Source organism: Felis catus, chromosome E3, assembly GCF_018350175.1.
Source record: "Felis catus isolate Fca126 chromosome E3, F.catus_Fca126_mat1.0, whole genome shotgun sequence".
NCBI classification, from domain to species: Eukaryota; Metazoa; Chordata; class Mammalia; order Carnivora; family Felidae; genus Felis; species Felis catus.
The window spans coordinates 8768919-8787366 of NC_058383.1; the positions used below are offsets into that span (position 1 = coordinate 8768919).

General features: G+C 52.8%; 1 protein-coding gene across 17 annotated transcripts in view; it reads left to right on the forward strand.

Moving 5' to 3' along the window:
- CUX1 (cut like homeobox 1) overlaps positions 1–18448 on the forward strand; it is a 375787-nt gene that overhangs the window by 195186 nt on the left and 162153 nt on the right. For all 17 annotated transcript variants that reach the window (XM_023246757.2, XM_045048228.1, XM_023246756.2 and 14 more), the window contains one exon: positions 10993–11071. In XM_023246757.2, coding sequence (XP_023102525.2) covers positions 10993–11071 — 79 coding nt within the window. The remainder of the gene's footprint in view (positions 1–10992; positions 11072–18448) is intronic.

Sequence of the window (18448 nt, forward strand, 5' to 3'; positions counted from 1 at the left end):
CAGGGAGACACAGAATCTGAAACAGGCTCCAGGCTCTGAGCTGTCAGCACAGAGCCTGACGCGGGGCTCGAACTCACGGACTGTGAGATCATGACCTGAGCCGAAGTCGGCCGCTTAACCGACTGAGCCACTCAGGCGCCCCCGGACCCCTTGCATTTCAATACGAATCTTAAGGATCATCTTGCCAGTTTCTGCCACAAAGCTGGCTGGGGTTTTGACAGGCATTGCGCCGAATCTGTAGATCGAATTTGGGACTTTTGCCATCTTAACAATATTAAGTCTCCCAGTCCATGGACATTTTAAAATCTCACTTTCAGATGGTTTATGGCTAGTGGATAGAAAGACCATCGATTTTTGTGTATTGATCTTGTATTGTGGAACCTTGCTGAACACTATATGTGTTTTTATATCTTTAAGATTTTTTTTTTTTTTTTTTTTTTACTATATACATATATATCCTGTTCATAAAAACCGTGTTTGAAAAGCGTCACGTAGGAAAAGAAAAGGAAGAAAACCTCGGGTAGGCATTCGGCCTCCTCCACGGCCCCACTGGGATTTATCGGTGAGGTTTGGGCGGGGGTCGGCTGAGGCCCCAGAGGATAGGCTAGCACAACGCCAGGCACACGTCAGCCACCGCTTAAATGACCCTGTTGCCCAAGTGAAGGGCTGAACAAACCAGGAAGGAATTCGGGCAGCCAGACGGTCCACCTCAGGGGCGCCCTGCTGTTGGCAGAGGCTTTCCTCCTGGGAAGCTGCGACCCTGCCTTGTAGCCTCTACCTGTTGGGCCTGGTTTTGCAGTCGGGGGAGAGAAGACAGCTCATCGTCCTTGCCCCCAGCAGCCCTTCAGAGCGTGCTGACAGCCGGAAGGTCAGATGTGCGTGGCAAACGGTAAAGGAAAGAGAGGACTAACCGCCGGTTACTGCTTTCATCGTCTCTACCGTAATTGTCCTGCTGTTCTCTGCCACAGATCCCTTCCCCATGGCCCCACACCTTTATTTCCCCGCCTGTCCTTCGTGCCACGATCTTCTCCTGGCCTCTCCGGTTGCCTTCTCTTGGAGACTTGGTCCAGGCGGGAGGCGGGTGGTTACGGAATATTCCATCGGTTATGTAGGAAGCCACTGTGTGGTGTTACCCACGTCTACGCTGCATTGCTTCCTAACTGAAAGCGTCCTGTGGGATTTGTCCATCCCGCTTCCAGCCGTGTGGGGCTTTCCAGCGAATCTTGTCCACTTGGTAACTTTGCACTAACAGACTGGAGAAGGCGTTTCCTATAATTAATTCCCTGCCACGCGGAGTATCCCGGATGTGATGCTTCCTCACTGGTGTCTGTCTGCGAGTTGGAGGTCAGGAAGGAATGTGACCTTGACAAAGAAAGCTGGTGATGGCTGCTGGGCTGGCGGGGGGCAGGTGGGCAGCTGGGCTCCCACGTGGGCGCGTTCCCAGTCTCTCCTCCTTCCACGTTGCTCCAAAGGCAGCCTGGGCGCCAGAAGAGGGGCTCCCTCCGCCCCGGGGTCCTCTCGTGTCTCCCACGTGGCTCGCAGCAAATATGCTCTCTGCCGCTGTGATCTTGCTTTAGAAAACGTATACCTTCCTTTTACGTGGCCGTGTTCATTTCAAATGAGAACTCCAAAGCTGGGGCCACGCCCGCATCTCTTTTGGACAGGATCTTGGTCATTCTCCGTTGACTTCCGGTTATCCCACGTGACTCCTCCAATCAATCGTGTTTTGCTCTTGAAAGACGGAGAGCGAGACAGAACTGTTCCCGTCCCTGAAGCTCTTGCTGGTCCTTGTCGGCCTATAGTCCAGCAGAGCACATCGATCTGAAGATTCTGTGAATGGTCCGTGTTTAGTCCTAACTCATTAGCTTGGGAATTCCCAGGGTGCAGGCTAGGGGGTGTTTGTGGGCGTGCCATTGCCGCCACGGCACCGTAGGTGTTGTTTAAGCGTCTCCGTCCCCCAAGACTTGAAACAGAGGAAGACGGCCTGTGGCGTGGTGGCAAGAGAATGCTGCATTTGGATTTTTTCTAGAAAGTCACCAATGTTTTCTCAGATTCTGTACACTCCAGATTCTGCCGGCTGCTTGATATGGGAGATTCTCATAGTTGATTTTCACAGCCCAGCAAGGAGCAGGTTATTCACTAGACAGATGAAGAGACCAAGGCGTAGTTTAAGTAACCCCCCTCCAGACCATCCGGCAAGCATGCGCTAGGGCCGACCTCAGACCGGCGTCTCTGTTCCTTCGAAGCGCACGTTTCTTTCCACTGACTGCACGGCCCCGGGCCCCGTGCAAGCCCCAGGGTGCTGTGCTGGGTGTCATCATATGCTTAGTGGCGTCCTTTAGGGGCCTGGCTCCAGACGTGGTCGGTTTCCGCATCTGAGAAGCGGCGTTACCAATCTGGCAACGGCATCACCATTCACAGCAACCAAGGCTGATTCTCCCCACTTTGCAGACAAGGAAACTGAGGCACAGAGGTTAATTCGGTGGCTGAGGTAGCACACCTGTGTCAGTGCTGGGGCCGGGACTCACCCTTCTTCTTCCCACACCATATCCAGGCCCTCAGCCCTGCGTGCCACCGCCCTACCTACCACCTGTGCCTGGCAGGGCCCCGGGCGGCACCCTGGAATCATGAGCCTTTGCATTTCAGGATACACAACACTGGGGGAGCATGAGGACCAGTCCTTCCGTCTCGTATGTTTTTGGTGATCCCTAGGCCCTTGTAAAAAGCCCACACCGTTGTCTGTACCCGGGCCTCGTGACAGGGTACCCGCGTGTGGCCTGTGGGGGGTGGCAGCCCAGCGGGGCAGGGCCAGGCGCCCGCAGCAACCTGCTCACCGCACTGAGGAATGGCTTCCTTGTCTCTGAGCGCGGCGTGCAACAGGTGTGGCACCCAGACCGAGGCCACCAGTGTACAAGCAGGGTGCGCGCTGTCATAATAACAGTGAGGGTATCCTGCGCCTCCCAAGTGCTCGGCCCAGTTACGGGCACATTCCTTGTTACTATTTACCTAAAACCTACGAAGAGGTCTTATTTTCTCCCATTTTAGAGACGACATCACCTGGTGATTTCATCACCCGGTTATTTACCCCAACCGCCCCCCACACCCCCCACACCCCCCGCCCCACCACTTTCCTCCGCTGCTGCCACTTCCCCCGGGCTGTCTTGTTCCGACAAGGAAGTTAGCGCTTCCCTAAACTAGGCCCGAACTTGGCTGTCATGGCTTCCCGCTTTTTAGACTAGACTAAATGGGGCACGGTAAAAGCCCCCCTGAAGCTCTTAATTATAGGAAGCCGCCTCCTCCAGTCTGATGCTACGGTTACCGATGCCGCAGGATGCAGCAGTGCATTACGAGGAGTCCCTTAGCCCGTCAGCCGTTTCTGCCTGGAACCTACCCGCATCCATTCACAGATGCTCCCCAGGCAGCCTCCCGCGTCCGTTGGGACCCGGGCGCTGGGGTGAAGAGAGGAAGGCGCCTGTGCCCCTGCTCCTGGCCTGGGATAGACCACAGGGTCGTGGGGAGGAAGCTCGTGGACGTGAGTCATCATCACATGGTGTGGGAAGTGTGCAGAGAGGGATTTGCAAAGAGCCCAGGTGGCACAGGGACCGAGTGACCAGTGGCGCCCGGGAAATCAGGAGGACACCGCAAAGGAGGCGTCGCCGAGACTGGCTCGAGAAAGAGAGCTGGACTCCCCCGTAGGTGAAGAGCATTCCAGCCAGAGGACCTAGTGTACAAAGACCTAGAGGCCTGGAGGGGCGTGGCGTGTCGAGGGGACCGGGGCTTGGTGTGGAGAAGCCCGGTCAGTCTGGGACTTCGTGGGAGGTGAAGTCAGCAGGGTGAAGCACGGGCCGCGCCGGGAAGGGCTTTGGGGCCTCAGCCTGAGGAGTGTGGATTGTAGAATGGGAGTGAGGAGAAGCCACCAGGGCAGAGTGGCTCTATGTTTTTTCTGGGTTCTGGGACAGGGACCCCGGGGCCCTGAGAAGGACACACCATACTCCGTGGCAGGCCACAGTTCCGGAGATCCGCCGGGCATGGGTCTGCAGCGTCCGAACTGGAAGTCGTGGGGGCGGGGGGGGGGGGGGCAGGGGAGGGTGTCAATTAAGTCTGAAGCATCAAAGGCAGGAAGGAGATAGTTCTGAGATCGATTTCTGAGGCCAAACGAACAGAACTTGTTACTTGATTGATGGTTAAGGCTGGTCGTCAAGGGGGATTTATACATCTGTAAATATTACACCGTTCCGTCCTTTTTCCACCTCTAAGCAAAGCATTTTGCAGTTAAAATTCAGGCCTGTGCTCGTCCCCCCCCCCCCCCCATTCCCTTCCCCAGTGGCAAACAGGAGAATCCTATCGCGAATTCAAGTAACAGCCCCCAACGCCTCAGACCCGTCAGTGTTCCAAGTCACGGGCGAGTGAGGGATCTCCACAGGGAATGTCACCTGAAGACATCAGCATGCCCCTGAGAGTGAGAGCGCACCCTGTGCGTGTCACACAGGGGCCAGTCGGAACAGGTTTTAAAAGCGGCGTGGCGGTTTGTACAAAAACGGATGCCTTGAGCGTGTAAATTCTCTTCCGACTGACCCTCTGAAAGCGGACACGTAATTTAGATGATATTTGCATGATGTTTCATTCCCCTTCTAGGTACATCGCGGGTCAGTGATTATCCCCAGCCCTGAGAACCAGCTCACCAAGAGCTCCACGCCGTTAGATCTTCTGTCTCATTTGATTCTCCAGGGCTCCTGTAAGACAGGCATTCCGGCCGTTCCCTTCTCGTAGGCATAGAAAATAAAATGCAGAGAGGCAGAGGGTACGTGGCTGGCTTAACATTCCCAAATGCACGAACGGAGCCCTGTCGTCAATCCAGTCTAGTGGTTTCAAGTCCTGTGCCCTTTCTACTTTGATACGACCCTCCCCCGCCCTGCCCACGGTAAAAATAATTTAAAATATCGTTTGGCCCTCACGATATTGGGGATTTGGTCCTTGTTTTTACTTTGTGCTGTCTTAGCAGCGTGACCACCCCGGGACTGATAACAGACAGCTTGACTAGATCGTGCTGGAGTAACAACCCCAAGTCTCAGTGGCCTACAGCAACAGATTGCTTCTGGTCCATATAATACGGGCCGTGGGCCGACTGCCGGCCTGGGGACCGTGTGTGGTCCTCATTAGGAGACCCCAGTGGAAAAAGTGGCTCCTGTCAGGTCACACTGGCCTCACGACAGAAGAAAAGAGTGCCGTGCCGTGGCTGAACCACTACTAGATTGCTTTTTTAATCTTAAGCTTGAGCGTGGCGCCTGGCCCTGTCACTTGTGTGGCGTTGGCCAGAGCAGCTCACGTGGTCAAACCTGACATCAGGGGGGCAGGAAAGCGCCCGCCACAAGCACGCTGCCACTGCCTCGGCCTGCTCTCCGTCACGCAGGGAGGGTGACGGTCACGGCAGCAACGAGTCGAGAACCCGCACGACCCCCAAAACCCCACAGTGCGGTTCTGCTGGCGCCCCTGTGCCCGGGCACCTGCTCACCCCCTCCCGGTTTCAGGGGTCACACAGGTGATCTCCAAAACCCTCCCAACCTGGCCTGAGTGTGCGTACGACTGTAGGCAAGGATGGGTTGTTTCGGATTCAGAATAAGCTCCCTTCCAATACACTCGTATCTTTAGCTTTAATTCTTATTACAGAAAAGCCAAAGTCCGCACGGTGAGCATGGCGTTGCTGAGGGGGTAACCGGTGGGTCCGGGGACCTGCCGAGCAGCCCCCCCACGCTTCCTGCCGCTGAGGATGCACGGCCCACTGCAGGAGGGCGCTGTCGGGCGGCTGCCGTGGGGAGAGAGGCTTCGAGCGCGGGCCCCAGCCAAGTGGCTGTCGTCACATCAGCACGTGAACCATACTTTCCAAAGAACTCTTTACGTTACTAAGCATTTTCGTGTAGATTTAAAACGGGATCCCCTGACTGCCTGCTCACTTCGGCAGGTGAAGCTGGTGCTCACTTGAGGCACGTGGCCACTCGTACAATAAGAAGATACCAGACACCTGCCGTGCGCCAGTCAGCAGGAAAGGCAGTTGAGGCAAAAAGCATAGTGCGGGCTTTCAAGGAACCCAGGATCTCCAGAGGGAGCCTCATCTGCAGTCCTGGAACTTCCAGACAATCCCATGTGGCGATGGGTGTGTCCCACAGGCAGCGGGGAGATGGGTCAGTGGAGCCTCGAGGATCAGAGGAACATTCCAAGGAGGCGCCTTCCAGGCTGCGGGGAAATTGCTCGAGTATTCAGGGAACAGGGAGTAACCGGGCGTGGCAGGAGGTGAGGCTGATCCCTGGAGCCGAACAGGTTTTCCCCAGGGCCAGGACTTGAGTGCAACCAGAGCTGCGCCAGACCTGGCCCAGTTCCGCCACCCCTGACCTTCACCTCGCTCACAATGGCTTTGAGGGGGCGGGGATGGCAGACAGACTCTACCGCAGGCTATCTCTGCACACTACGTAGTCAGAGTGTCTAACCTGGATCCTCCTTCCAGTTATCTGCTGGAAGACCTTACCTCACACCTCCTCGGGGCTGCCTGCTGAGGGCCTGGCTCAAGGTCACAAAGGCAGGCAGTGCACACACCTGAGCACCTGCAGCAGACAGGCGTGGAGAGGGGAGCAGTTTGGGGATGAGGACGACACTGTCCCTCTCCCCCTCACTCAGAACGCTAAAGGGAGATGGCCCCGCGTCCCGGGCCGTAACTGCATGGATACCCCAGGAAAGCTCTGGAAAGTGACAAAGCCAGCCCTTCCCCGGGCCAGGCACTGAGCCTCCTTACCCCCGTGAGCTCATCTGCCCGCTCCGTCCTGGCAGGTGGGCGCCATCACCCCCAGCCCAGCCCCGGGGTCCCCCTTCGCCCTCCAAACTCAGAGCCCTGCCAGCCACGGGAACCCGGCAGCCGCCGTCTCTCCAAGCGTGGATAGGTCTCTAGCAGCGGGGATGCGAGCAAGGGGTAGTCTAGTACGCAGAAGCACTGGGAAGTGCCTGGCCGCAGCGAGGGGAATCCCACCACGGAGCTGGGACAGAGGATCGACCGAAACCCAGACTCCAGCGCTGGTCGTGGATGAGGGTGCTGACCATACGGGCGTCAAGAGAGTGAATGAGAGGGGCGCCTGGGTGGCGCAGTCGGTTAAGCGTCCGACTTCAGCCAGGTCACGATCTCGCGGTCTGTGAGTTCGAGCCCCGCGTCGGGCTCTGGGCTGATGGCTCAGAGCCTGGAGCCTGTTTCCGATTCTGTGTCTCCCTCTCTCTCTGCCCCTCCCCCGTTTGTGCTCTGTCTCTCTCTGTCCCAAAAATAAATAAACGTTGAAAAAAAAAAATTAAAAAAAAAAAAAAAGAGAGTGAATGAGAATAGAGTAGCATCATTCCCAGAACCAACACATTCTTCCAGGTTCGGAGATCGTACGGGGAGGGGGGGGGCTGGGTAGGGTCCCTCATCAAGTAGAAACTCAACCACGTGCAGAGTGCTCATTGCCTTGTAGTCAGTCCAGCTGCTTAATGAATTAATTAAGCTCATTGCCCTGACCTTGTTCTCCCAGGGCGGGCTTTGAATTTTCTTGCATTTGTGGAAAGGGGACACACAGGAAGAGAGCTCAGAATCACGGTCCCTGTGTTAATCTGCTGGAGCTGCCGTGAGCAGGTACCACACTGACCAGCTTAAACAACTCATGCTTCTGGGGACTAGAAGGCCAAGATCAAGATGTGGGCAGTATGGGTTCCTTCTGAGGCTATGAGGGAGGATCTGTCCCCAGCCTCTCTCCTGGCTTCTTGTGGTTTGCTGTCAGACTTCAGTGTTTATCACCCCGGTCTCTGCCTTTGTGTCCACATGGGGTCCTCCCTGGATGTTTGTCTCTGTGTCCTAAGCTCACCGTTCTATAAGGACAGGGTCATATTGAATTAGGCTTCCCCCCAATAACCTCCTCTTACCTTGATCACCTGCAAAGGCCTTATTTCCAAATAAGGTCACATTGACAAGTATGGGGAATCAGGACTTCAACATCTTTGAGGGGACACAGTTCAACCCATAACAGTCCCCAAGTTTGCTGTGCAAATTACCAACCCCATTCCAACCTCCCTCCCCATCAACAACCCAGATAGGACAGACAGGACCACATTTCAGGATCCTTCCATATCCTATCCTTTGCCTACCACAGGGGCAGCTACCCTTCGTGCCCTTGGTCAGAATACCTGGAAAGCGAGGGACCCTCGCTAGGTGCGTCTTGAGTTGGGTGGAGAAGCCTTTATTGGTGTCGAGAGGTACAAAGAACAGGCAGGACATCTGCCCTGTTTTCTGGGCAGAAACTCTGGTCCCCGGGAGCACGTTGCTCCCCAGAGGGAACAGAAAGATCCAGAGCACAGGGAGTGTTGCAGACATCTGAAGAGGTGACTCCACTTTTCCTCAAACCATCTATGTGTGGAGCAGTCGGATACAGAGGAAATCGGTACTTTAACACATTTTCCAAATCTTGCAATAGATATTGAAAAAGATTTTTAGGTTACGAAAGCACAGTATAAAATTTTACGTATGATTTAATTTCAAATACACATATTTTAACAGCTTTATTGAGATATAATTCACGTACCATATAACTCACTCATTTAAAGTCCACAGCCCATTGACTTTGAATATAGTCAATACAGTCAATGTGCAACCATTTCCACAATTAACTGTAGAGCATTTCATCACCCCAAAAAGAAACCCGGCACCCCTAAGCCATCATTCTCCAAACCCCTCATCCTCCCTGGCCCCAGACAACCACTCGTCTACTTTCTGGTCTCTATAATTTGCCTCTGTGACTACATTTCATTCAACTATATATTGTTTTCAATTAGAAAAAAAAATTTTGAAGGGAACTAGAGACCAGGGGATGACTTCTACTAGAGAGTGGCAGAATTCGGATTTTTATTTCTCTCCCTCTCTCTCTCTCTTTCGGTATTTGTCTAATTACTCAATGAGCATGAATTGCTAACACTCGGGAGGGGGGAGAAATGTTTTATTTTAAAAATAAAGAGAAAACTATCTTGTCACTTTTAAGTAGTCCTTCAGGTTTCTCCAAACACTTCCCCAGCACCTAAATCCCACTCTCGTTTTCCCGGGGGACGTGTGTCTGAGTTCCAAACAGCTGACTTCAAACGGGAATTTGGGGGCACAACGTGCTGGAAGCTGGAACTGCTGGTGTGCTTGCTCTGCATCGGGCTTCCGGAGACCTGTCCCCCGCCAGCCCTTGGGTCCTACTCCCCAGCATCTTCCAGTCCTACCTCAGGTGGCCTCTCTCGGCCCCGAACAAATTGTTGGTTGGCTCCCACGAGAGACCCTGTAATTAAGCCACATCCTTTTGCCTCTTTAATAACACTGGAGACAGTATAATTCTGCGAGGGGACAGAAGGAGTATGTAATTTAGTGTCCTTTTCCTGAGCCAATATGAACCCCGTGCATGTAGTATCCTGCATGCTTCAGGTGTAAAAAGTGATCTGATGTCTCAACAAGTGTGTTCTGTGAGCAAAACAACGTACTGAGTTCATCCAGCAATCAGAGGCTCTCTGGATGTGTGTCCGGCACATTTAGGAGTTTCCTGCGTTCCCTTTCTTTGATGAATAGACTTTCTGCTGGCTCATCCGGGTTAAGTCACGAGACAAACTGATGCTGGCCACTGTCACAGAAACTAGCCTGGTGCCTAAGCTAGAAACCTGGGTGCCGTCCTTGACTTGCCTGCCTCCTCTGTGCCTCCTCGTATCAACTCGGTTTGACCTCATTCTCCCCGATTGGCCCCTTTTCCCCAATCCCTATGGTTGCCATCGCTCACTGGGTGAGGGCACAGACCCCGGAATGGTCACTCCTACGTGCACTGCTGACCTTTCGTGATCTGACCTGCTCACCTGCCCACTCCTGTTACCCACGTATCCACATTCCCACCCCAGCAGACCCCCATGTTCCCTGGTGTGTTGTGACAGCCCCATCCGTGGGTTGTTGATCTGGATTCCAGGGCCACAACACAAGAGGACATGCGAGTGCTCTAAGGAGAGCACATAACCACGTGTGTGTGTGTTTCTAGGAGGAGGGTCCTTGGCTTTCATAAAATTCTTTTACTTTTTAAAGTTTATTTACTTTGAGAGAGAGAGAGAGAGAGTGCTCATGTGGGACGGGGGGGGGGGGGGGTGGACGGTAGGTGGAGGGGCAGAGAGAGAGAATCCCAGGCAGGTTCCGCACTCAGCGCAGAGCCCAACGCGGGGCTCGATCCCACAAGCCATGAGATCGTGACCTGAGCCGAAATCAAGAGTCAGGTGCTCAACTGACTGAGCCACCCTCATAAAATTAGGCAGAAGTATGTCTAGGAATTGTGAGGCACCCCTCATTAAATTCCTAAGGAGGATGTATGAACCCCCAGATTTTAAGAGTTTTGCTCCAGGTGTTTGAATAGGTCCCTCCCTTTTCACACAGTCTCTCTCCTTCCCATCTGGTGAACTGCTCTTGGATGGTCACTCGCTTTCCTGCTTGATGGCCCTTTCTCAGTGTCCCTATGCCTCTGCTTACCCGGCACTTTCCCGGCGGGGATTCAGTCACCTGTTTCCCCTACCGGACCACAGCTCCTGTGGCTGGGAGCTGTCGCTCTGCCCTCGCCTCCCACACGGTGTCCGCCTACGGTCGGCCCCCAGTAACCACTGGCAGAGGAAGGAAAGGGACCGTCTTCCTCTGTGGGGAGCCCCCACTCAGCTGGGCAGTGGGACCGAGTGTCACAAATGGCCACATAATTGCACAGCACCGCTCCTGCCTCGTCCCCCTCGCCGACCGGGCCACGTGGATGGTCTCCCTTTCGTGTGTTTGCAGCCATCTTCCCCGAGAGGAAGGCCCAGCTGCCCGGCATTTTCGTGAACAAATCAGACTTCTGTTTGCCGTGGGAACTCACTAGATGTGTGATGATTTCTAAATTACCTCTTGACACATTTTAAGCTCTTTGTTTTTCTTTTCCTTCTTCCATCGCCTTTCAGATTGATGCACTGAGTAAAAGAAGCAAAGAAGCTGAGGCAGCCTTCTTGAATGTCTACAAAAGATTGATTGACGTTCCAGGTAAGCCCCTACGCTCACCCGGCCCACCAGTGGGCGCTGTGTGTTGGCGAGGTGGTGGGTCTTGGGCTCACTCTTCTCAGCTTCTCTAAGGGACTTATATCAGCAATGGCATCTCCCCCAGGGAATTCTGGGACTATGGAGTCTCCAAAACCCAGACTTTGGTTGGGTACGGACATCAGCTGCATATTTGCTGAAGTTAATCAGATAGCTTCCCTTTGATGCCTTTGTAAATGCAGAGACTCAAATCCGTGGGGCTACCTTTCTCTTTGGTATAAAAGGCTACACATTCCCAGAGAAGAAATAGAACCCACGTGTGTGCTACGTAGACATTGTGGACGTTGACGGTTCTGGGCTGGCCGATTCCGCTTTCAGGAGTGGCCCTAATGGGGCACCTGGAACACTTCCTCCCTCCCAGGTCATCCAGGGAATCCGCAGCCTCTGGGCAAGTCTTTCACTGAAGGGTGATAGCCAAGGGCAAGGGGTGGCCTGTTGACCACATATGTGGGTTCTTTCCTTTAAAGAAACTAAGGAGTTAAATTTTTAATGATGCTTGCTGGGCATTCAGAGAAGCGATGGCTTTTCATTCCTTATTTTAGAAAAGTGAGGCAGATATTAGGGCACCTTGAGCCATGGGTCCCACTGGTCCTCTCTTTGTGGGTGTTGCCCTCACCAGGAACTCATGGGGTAGTGATGGCCATCATCATGTGAGTCCCAGCTCAGTCCTGGGAAGGCTCAGATCAGAAAATTAGGAAAGCAGTTTGAATGTCCTCCTCTTTTGACCAAGAAAGCCCAGTTATCACCACCCTCCCCTCCCCAGCTACTGGAGTTGCTCTCTTGCTCCTAGCAATCCTTTGAACATTGCTGGCATTACTGGAGCCACTTTTAACAAGGCAGAGCAGAAGCACGTCTCCTTGGTGTCTGTACTTGGACTCCAGTTCAAGTTCACCATTGGCTCTGCTGTCCCCTCCAGGAGTGGGGGTTAATGGAGCCCACACCAAGCTAAAGGTGGCGGAAAACGTTCTGGAAGCTTTGGACAAAGAGGAGGGAGATAGAGATTCTCCTGCCAGGGCCTATTGTGCGGTCTTGGCCACATTCTTTTTCTTCTCTGGACCTCAGCTTCCTCATCTGGAAAATGGAATAAGATGGGGAACAGCCTAGTGATGAGAATGGTTTTCTTTGAACTTCTCACAGTCTTGGAGCACATCCAGCCCTAGGTTCCAAATTCTAGCCTGTTGATTTTCTGCAAGAGTTTGTATCCCCCTAGGGGTTCCCTGAAGACTCTGGCTGGGGCTCACGAAGAGGCTCCTTCATAGTAACTGGATCATTCGATGCCTTACATGCACTACATCTTGGGAATCGGCCGCGTGTTGGGCCTGTTTGCATTTTCTTTTGCAAGTTTTGTGTCGGTGACTTAGTTGAAAGGGGACAGGCTTATTTTGTCTTCGCCAGAGACCCAGAGAGCCTTTCACTACTGTTTTCTAAATAATGTACACTCTCTTTCTTACACGTCCATTTGTACCTGAGTTTTCCCTTAGTGAGGTTTCTCAACTGGGCAGTCTATTGGACTTCTCTTTCTGAAATTATTTTCTGTCTTTATTTCCCATAAACCAAGAAGAGATTTTTTATTTATTTATTTATTTATTTATTTATTTATTTATTTATTAATTACCAAAACTCCTCTTTGCCTGAGCAAGGGAAAGAGGACTCATCCAGAGACATAGATCATTTTTACAGAATTTTGATTGTAACATGGGCATATATTTATATTTTGCTTTTCTTGCTTACTACCATCCCAGAAGCATTTTTTCCCATATTGATGATACTCTTCACAATGATCGTTTTTGGCCAGAGAATCCCAGCTTGGCAGTTTCAATTTCAGATGGTAGGAGCAAACGACGTTTGATGTTTTCTGTTAGAGTAAAAGTCCATCGAAATTCGTCCACCTGTTTTGCCCCCCTCCCAGGTATTTCTTCCTTTACAAATGCCATGGCCTGATGGCTCTAACAAGTGCCTTGAAAAGCAGGAATGGAGCTTGGAGCATTCTACCTGTGTGTTGAAGTCTGCTTACTGCTCAGATGAAGTAATCCTGCGGCTGAGGCTTACAGGAAGGGCCTGGTCAATAGCATTGCATTTACTGACAGTCACGCAGTTGCGGGGAGTCAGGGTGTCTTAACTGTCTGTGCGCTTCGGGCTTCGATCCAGCTGAACCCAGAAACATTGGCGGGGCGTGTTGAGTTGTACTCGCAAGAAACAGCAACTTACACTGTCAGAAAAGTGAAGGACGCTCCTGAGAATAGCGGGATGGGGATTTCGGCCCTGCGTCACGTGGCCCAGTTCCAGGAGCCCAGGAAGAGCTGACCAGGTGGCTCCAGGAAGAGGGGGAGCCAAGGTCCCACCGGCCAAGGAGGCTGGCCTGGAAGCCTGACAGAACCACCCCCTGCCCCGGACGGACCCCCTGCCCGAAATCTTACTTGTTTGTGTCTTTTCCTCGTTTCTCACCTGTTGGCTCTATTGGAAGGAAGGCCCCCTGAGTTTAGCTTTGCGTTGTCGCTCTATGCCCAGCGCCTGGAGCAGAGCCTGGCGTATCACAGGTGCAGTATGTTACATGGCCCGAGGGGCCCGTCGTCCGAGAGCCACCAGGGGTCACACTGGTGGCTCCTGAAGCTCAACCTCGTGTCAGTCCTGACTCCTGAGGTTCAGCCTGAATATCCGGTAGCCCCTGCACATCCCCACTGGGTTGATACGGGTACCCCGAAACCACCCACTGTGTCCGGAGCAAACTGGCTCCTCCTTGCGTTTCCTCTCTCAGCGAGCAGTACCACCTTCCACCCAGCTGCTCACGCCGGAGCACGGGGTCACCGAGCCCTGGCCATGCTGTCTCCAGAATGTTCTGGATTCCATCCACGTCTCTCCACCCCAGCTTTTGCTCTCCACTCTTCGTACTTCAGGCCACCCTCCTCGCGTCTACACTGCCTCAAAGCGAGTCTCTGAGCTTGCAAGGAGGGGTTGGTCTTCACCCTGCAGGCAGGCCAGGCGGATCGCTTACTCCTCCAGATTCACTTGAGACACTATTGCCTGACATCCCAGGTCCGGCTTAGATGTGCCTCTCTCTCCCACACACGCACCCACTCCCCGTGCCCTGTGGGTTGGCCCCTGTTATAGCTACTTGATGCTCTGCTGGTTTCCCTCCTGTCCCTCCTCATTTTCCTAGTGTTTACCCCAGTGCCTGCCACGTAGCAGAAACTCCCCAAATATTGGTTGAGGGAATAAATGAAAGGGTCAAATTGTTTCTTCAGAACGTTTTCTGAGGTTTTGCGGTCTCTTAATTGTTCACGCTGAACCGTGCCCCCTAGAGCGGCACTCTCACTGAGGGAGAGCACTCTGGCAAGTTCTAACAACCCGGATGGCAAGAGAGCAGAGCGTATCATGCGTTGAGCCGTAGCCACGTGATACCTGTCTGAGCCTCCTTTTGCTTTCGTATCATTCCGTACAGATTCACCTGCCTGCGTAGACATTTATAAGACCCTTAGCATTCCGTGTTCAGCAGATCGGCACATGCGCCTCTTAGGGACTGACGTCCAGAACCCGTGTTTGGTTTCCCAGCCGCCCTGCTGGAAATCCCTCTGCCCACCCCCTCCCCCTCCTGCCCCCCTCTCGTGCAGTGGTGTCGCTCAGCTCTGGGGGAGAAGTAACATCGGAGCCCTGGTTCTTCCTTCTTGTTCATCTTCGACATCCCGAATCCCAGATCATGTTATTTCTCTTCCCCAAAGTTCATTCGTGCTAAAGACGCAGAATAAACTTTTAAGTCTGTAATTGTCCCGCGGATTCCGCCAAACAGTTAAAATAGTTAGGACCCCCGTCTTTGCTTTCTTCCTCATTTGCCACCAGACTGTTCTGCATTCTCTGGTCAATTCGGAGAGTATCTTAAGATGCTTTTTATCGGAAATACCCTGCTTACTTCAGCCAGAGCACTCTCTTTCCGCACTGCTGTGACCTCCCCCGCCCCACCTCCCACTGATTAGTCAGTGGGTCAGCACCTCAAAAGCTGGCCCCTCCCTGTGTCGCAGGAACCATGCTGAGTCCCAGGGGTAGAGCCGGGAGCAAATCAGCCACATGGCTTCCCATTCTCATGGGCTTCAGAGGGCGCTGGGAATGTGGGCGTTAAAAGTAATCACACACATAGTCATTGTAGCGTGGGTGTGACAACTTTGGAGACAGAGCCCATTGGGCATGAAGTGTAGATTGGAAAGGACTGGGCAGGGTCCCAGCTTGGCGAGCACGAGGAGAGGGCAGTAATGTCATCTAAACCAAGACACTGGTTTAGGGGGCGCTGGGTTCACTGGTCAAGGGGGCGCTAATAGTTAACGCCCGAGTAAAGGTCACACACCAGTATGGCCACCCAGCTGCAAAGGCAGGTGGGGGCCTGGTAGGTTATGTGAAGGATTCTGGACTTTGACCGAGAAACCAAGCATGGCTCATGAGCATGGAAATGCCACGATCAGATGCGTGTAACAAAAAAGTCATCCCGACTATACGGGTAGGACAGCAGATTACAGAGGTGTCCCGAGGGGATCTGGGGTGCGAGAGATGAGGTCCTTTGGTTTCAGGTGGCAGGAGTGAGATTAGAGGAAATGGACAGATTTCACCTGCATATAGGAGGTAACAGTGGATGGTTGAGGAAGGCCACCAGGGCAGTCCTCGCCTGGACACGGTGAGCGCGGTGTGATTTCCTTCAGGACTGGTTTCCGTGGTTCCCTCTGGTGTATTACTTAAAAGGAGGACCAACAGACAAGTTCGGAGGATTAATCTCTCTTCCTGGTTCTCTTATCGTCTCTGATCGTTGTCCTAACTGAAAGTGGCCTTTGGCTTTATCGTCAATGTCATGGCAGTAGGAGAGCAGATTTACATTTTGATTCATAAATAAGTTAGGATTTTACTGCGTCAGTCTAGATGGCTTCATCTGTCAATTTTGTCACAGGCGGATTTTTATATCCTCATGTTTATGGTGAGCAGATAGGGGTAGCTTACACTTGGACAGAGCTAAGATCTTTTTATTTTAATACACCTCTGATTGAGATTCATATTTATATTTATTACTTGCTGATGATTAGCCATACGGAGAAGAGCTTCATGGTAGCCGTCTGCCAACAACGTGACTTGGTAAGGGCACCTGGGCAAGGCCCCCCCCCAGATGGGGAGTCCCTCTGCGGCCGGCTCCCTCCGGAGCCTTGCGTCCTTCTGCATGGGGATCTGTGGGTGAGGGCCAAGTTCAGTGAATATCCGTCAACAACAGTGACCCCGAGTGTGCGCAGAGAGGTTCAAGGTGTGCTGTGTGAGAAGTCCCAAAACACGTTCCCTTGGCCAGCACCTCCTGGCCGTCTGCTGTGTGCCTGCCCGGCGCATGCACCCGACATACAAAGGTAGTCGAGGCTTGGCCCTTCCTGGGTGGCTCCTTTCCGAGCAGCGGGGGGACCACGCGGCCTTTGAGAAAACACTCCCATAGTGAAACTGGCAGCGTCCATCCCTAACTGTAGTGAATGGCGAAATAAGTTTCTCTTAAAGGGGGATCCTCTCAGACGGCTGGAAATATTCTGGAATGACCGCCTCGAGGCTCTGAGATAGCTGGCACGTTACTGTACTCTGAGAAAAATTATGATGATACGCATAATCTGCCAGAAATTAACCCCATGGTACGCGTAATCTGCCAGAAATTAACCTCGCCTGAGCGACTTGCTCTTGCTTCTTGATACTGTTCAGATTTTTTTTTTTTTTTTAAACAATGAGCATGTATTTATCCCGACAACGGGGTGGGGGTGGGGGGGGGAGTCTGGGGGGAAGCATAAATCAGGAAAATAATCACGATCTTAGTTTGTGAATAGCCCTTATTAGTGGATCACAGATAAGAACTTAAGCCCTTGTCAGTTGAGTATCTGTGAGACACTTCTCAATCGGTGGGAAGCACAACTGTGACTCTTCTGTCTCAGAAGCACCTCGGACATTTTTTTGGTTTGTTTTCTAAGTTGAGAACGGAGAAAAGGACGGAGCGGGAGGAGCTCCCGCCTGTGCCTCTCAAGGCTTTGGGTGCCGGTGCATCGGGAGAGCCTCCCCGCAAAAGCTCGCATCGCCTTCTTGCCTTCATCTGTGGCCAGCCCGACAGGGAATCATCTTTCACTCCTTGCTAAGATGTGGTCTGGGTCCTCCAGACACAAACCCTTCAAACACAAAGGCAGTGCCTGGAAGGGTTTATTTTAAGATTTAAATCTTAGGAAGCACATTACCAGTGATATAAAATATTCATTGACTCATGACACGCCGCTAGAACTCCATGTTTCATGACTGCCCGCTCTCACTTTGTTTCCGCGGAATAACTGGCCTGCAGGTGTAAGTTGAGGCGGTAGTTTGCAGAAGTCTTGGAAGAGAGCTAGCCGGAGAGAGGCCACCGTGTGTTCGGAACCCATCGAAATGCCTCCAAGGGGCTCCTCCGGGAGGTTTTCATTTGCCCTCGGGGAATACCTGGTGTAAATATCCCCGCCTGCCCAGCGTTTGAGGATCTAGAAATAAAGGAGTACGTCATCGTTTCTAAGAACTGCTTTGTAATGCTCCTGCATAAGAAGACAGTACTAATCTGGTCATCTGGGCCCATCACGCTGGTTCCAAGTGAGGACACCACACCGTCAGTTAACATTGAAAAACACTGTTACTTCCGTTCTCCTTTCCCTGCCTGTCCCCCCGACTCGAGGATCCCAATTGCAAGACCGCTGGAAAAAAAGAGGTGAGATCTTAGGATTTAGTTAGAAACACCCCTGGCTTCTCATATCAAGCATTAAAAGGACGTGCCACTTGGTGGCATTTTTTAAGACCTTGCAGATGTGGCCGCTCCAGCCTGATCCTGTGAGGCTGCTCCAGTCCGTGTATTCTAGGTCTCCTGGTGTTGGCAGCCCAGCCGGTGCCCAGGCCCCTCCAGAGAGAACTCTGTAACCTCAGGATCCCCTTTGCACATTTTCAGTTTACCTTCATAAGACATTTTCATTCACACGCAAGAATCAGGCACCAGAACCCTAACAGGCCAGAGGACGAACTAGGGCTGCAGCCAAGATATGAAGCCTGTGGGTTTCAGATGCCCTCCTGTCTCCCCTCTGGGTGCAGGGCCAGAGCTGGTCCCGAAGCAGCCTGGGGACCAGAGGACGAGGGACAGTTCCGCTCTGCCCAGCACAGGTGACTGTAAACCAGACAGGGTGGAGATTCTCTGCCCTCCCTGGCCAGCCTCAAACAAACGTGGGGCCTGACGAGCCTCACCATCGTAGGTCTGCGAGCTGAGGAATCGGCTACGTTTTAAAGAAAGGCGAACGTGACAAGATGGGCGTCGGAGTGCCGGCC